Source organism: Lucilia cuprina, unplaced genomic scaffold (assembly GCF_022045245.1).
Source record: "Lucilia cuprina isolate Lc7/37 unplaced genomic scaffold, ASM2204524v1 Scaffold_3299, whole genome shotgun sequence".
NCBI classification, from domain to species: Eukaryota; Metazoa; Arthropoda; class Insecta; order Diptera; family Calliphoridae; genus Lucilia; species Lucilia cuprina.
In genome coordinates, this window is record NW_025808243.1 from 1 (window position 1) to 2,034 (window position 2,034).

The 2,034-nt window shown below is 24.5% G+C and overlaps 1 protein-coding gene across 1 annotated transcript; it reads left to right on the forward strand.

Annotated features, from left to right (window-relative positions):
• Positions 1-214: 214 nt before the first annotated feature.
• On the forward strand, positions 215-833 carry LOC124421157 (calbindin-32-like). Its single transcript, XM_046955983.1, has 2 exons — positions 215-413; positions 535-833. Exons 1-2 carry the CDS (start codon positions 258-260, stop codon positions 679-681), a joined length of 303 nt encoding a protein of 100 aa, XP_046811939.1. The 5' UTR covers positions 215-257; the 3' UTR covers positions 682-833.
• The last annotated feature ends 1,201 nt before the right edge of the window (positions 834-2,034 follow it).

Sequence of the window (2,034 nt, forward strand, 5' to 3'; positions counted from 1 at the left end):
AGAACAGAACTAGAACAGAACTAGAACAGAACTAGAACAGAACTAGAACAGAACTAGAACAGAACTAGAACAGAACTAGAACAGAACTAGAACAAGAACAGAACAAAACTAGAACAGAACTAGAACAGTGCTAGAACACAACTATAGCACAACTAGAATAGAATTCAAATAGAATGTTAACAAAATGTACTTATTATTATGACCCTTACTGTTTAATAAAAAAAATCAATACCAAAACGTATTGCAGCCAACAACAGATGCTGATCATAAATTATGATTTCTTTTTTAACACGCATGATTACTTTTCTCCATTTCCATTGTTTATTTTCAATTCAAAACAGGACAATAGTGGTTCTATAGAAAATGAAGAATTGAAAGGATTTCTAAAGGATTTATTGGAATTGGTGAAAAAGGTAAATTGAAATTTTACAACAATATTCTAAAGAAATTAAAAAAAAACTTAAAGCTAAAATTTAAAATATTTTTAAGCTCAACTAATATTTACGCATTTTTTGTTTAATTTTATTTACGCAGGATGACTATGATGCCTCTGACTTGAAAGCTTTCGAAGAAACAATTTTACGCGGTGTAGGCTATGACAAAGATGGTAAAATTTCCCGCAAAGAACTGACCATGATTCTGTTGACTTTAGCTAAAATGCCACCAGAGGATGATCAGTAAATTTTCCTTTAGATTTGCAAGATAACTAATACACACATACATTTTTTGGGAATAATGAAATAACAATTAATATTTAAATAATTTTTAGCCCTGATTTAAAGGGGTTAAGAAAAAAAATTATACCTTATTTATGAATAATGAAAAAAAACAAATATTAGGTAAGAATTATATACAAAAAATCTATAAAATAATTAATACTATTTGTAAGATTAATTAACAAATAATTGTAAAATCAAGAATTTTAATTTTTGCTAAAACAAAATTAAAAAAATTTCTAAGAAAAAGGAAAATGAAGTAAATATTATAACTATAGGTTTAAAAAATACATAAAAGTAATAATTGTAAACCTTAAACTAGGCAACAATTTATTACATTATTAGCTCCTAAAAGTAGGTAAACCATAGTTAAAATATTTACGAAGTTAACTAATAATTCATATTTTTTTATATGAATAACAAGCAAAGAAATTGAATAAAACGCCATTTTATTAATGAAAAACGAATTAATAGTAAATCAACGATTTTATTATAATTTAAGAACTATTTAAACAAAAAAGTTAAAAGCAACATTTTTTAAATTTATTTAGATAATTTTTTATAAATATATATTTAAAAAACAAAATAATATAGATTTCATTTTGATAAAATTAAAAAAATAAAACAAATTTTTGTAATAATTAAACAATAACTAAAACAAGCTATTACGCCAACATAAAATGCCTACTCTAAGGCTATACTTGTTCTAAATTTAATAGCCTAATTTTAGGCTCTTTGAAAACTTATAAGTACGAGTATTTTATACAATTTGATTTCTAATCTTGCTCGGTTTATTGTTTAAATTATCACAAGTTCTGTTTTATGTTTTTAATTATAACAAAACAAAAAAAATAAAAAATAACCTAAATATTTATTTCTGTAGCTAAATGTACTTAAAATGAAAACTTAAAACAATTTGCTCCAAAAACATTTTATAAAACTTAAAACTCTTGCTTTTTGTAAACAATTCCTGAAAAATAACAAAAGATTTATTATAACTTTTCCAATTTATAGGCAATTTTAAAGATTAACTAAAATTAAGGCTTTCAACAAAAAACTCATCAATAAAACAGGGAATGGGGATATAGAATAAAAAAAATTGTTCAAGTTCTAGTTTTGTTCTAGTTGAGTACTAGTTCAGTTCTAGTTCAGTTCTAGTTCAGTTATAGTTCAGTTCTAGTTCAGTTCTAATTCTAGTTCAGTTATAGTTCAGTTCTAGTTCAGTTCTAGTTCAGTTCTAGTTCAGTTCTAGTTCAGTTCTAGTTCAGTTCTAGTTCAGTTCTAGTTCAGTTCCAGTTCAGTTCTAGTTCAGTTCTAG

Bases quoted from the DNA above. Each gene is read 5' to 3' on its own strand.
- LOC124421157 (XM_046955983.1), top strand. From the start codon at position 258: ATGCTGATCATAAATTATGATTTCTTTTTTAACACGCATGATTACTTT. The intron at 414-534 runs GTAAATTGAAAT...TTATTTACGCAG, and splicing joins TATTGGAATTGGTGAAAAAG to GATGACTATGATGCCTCTGA.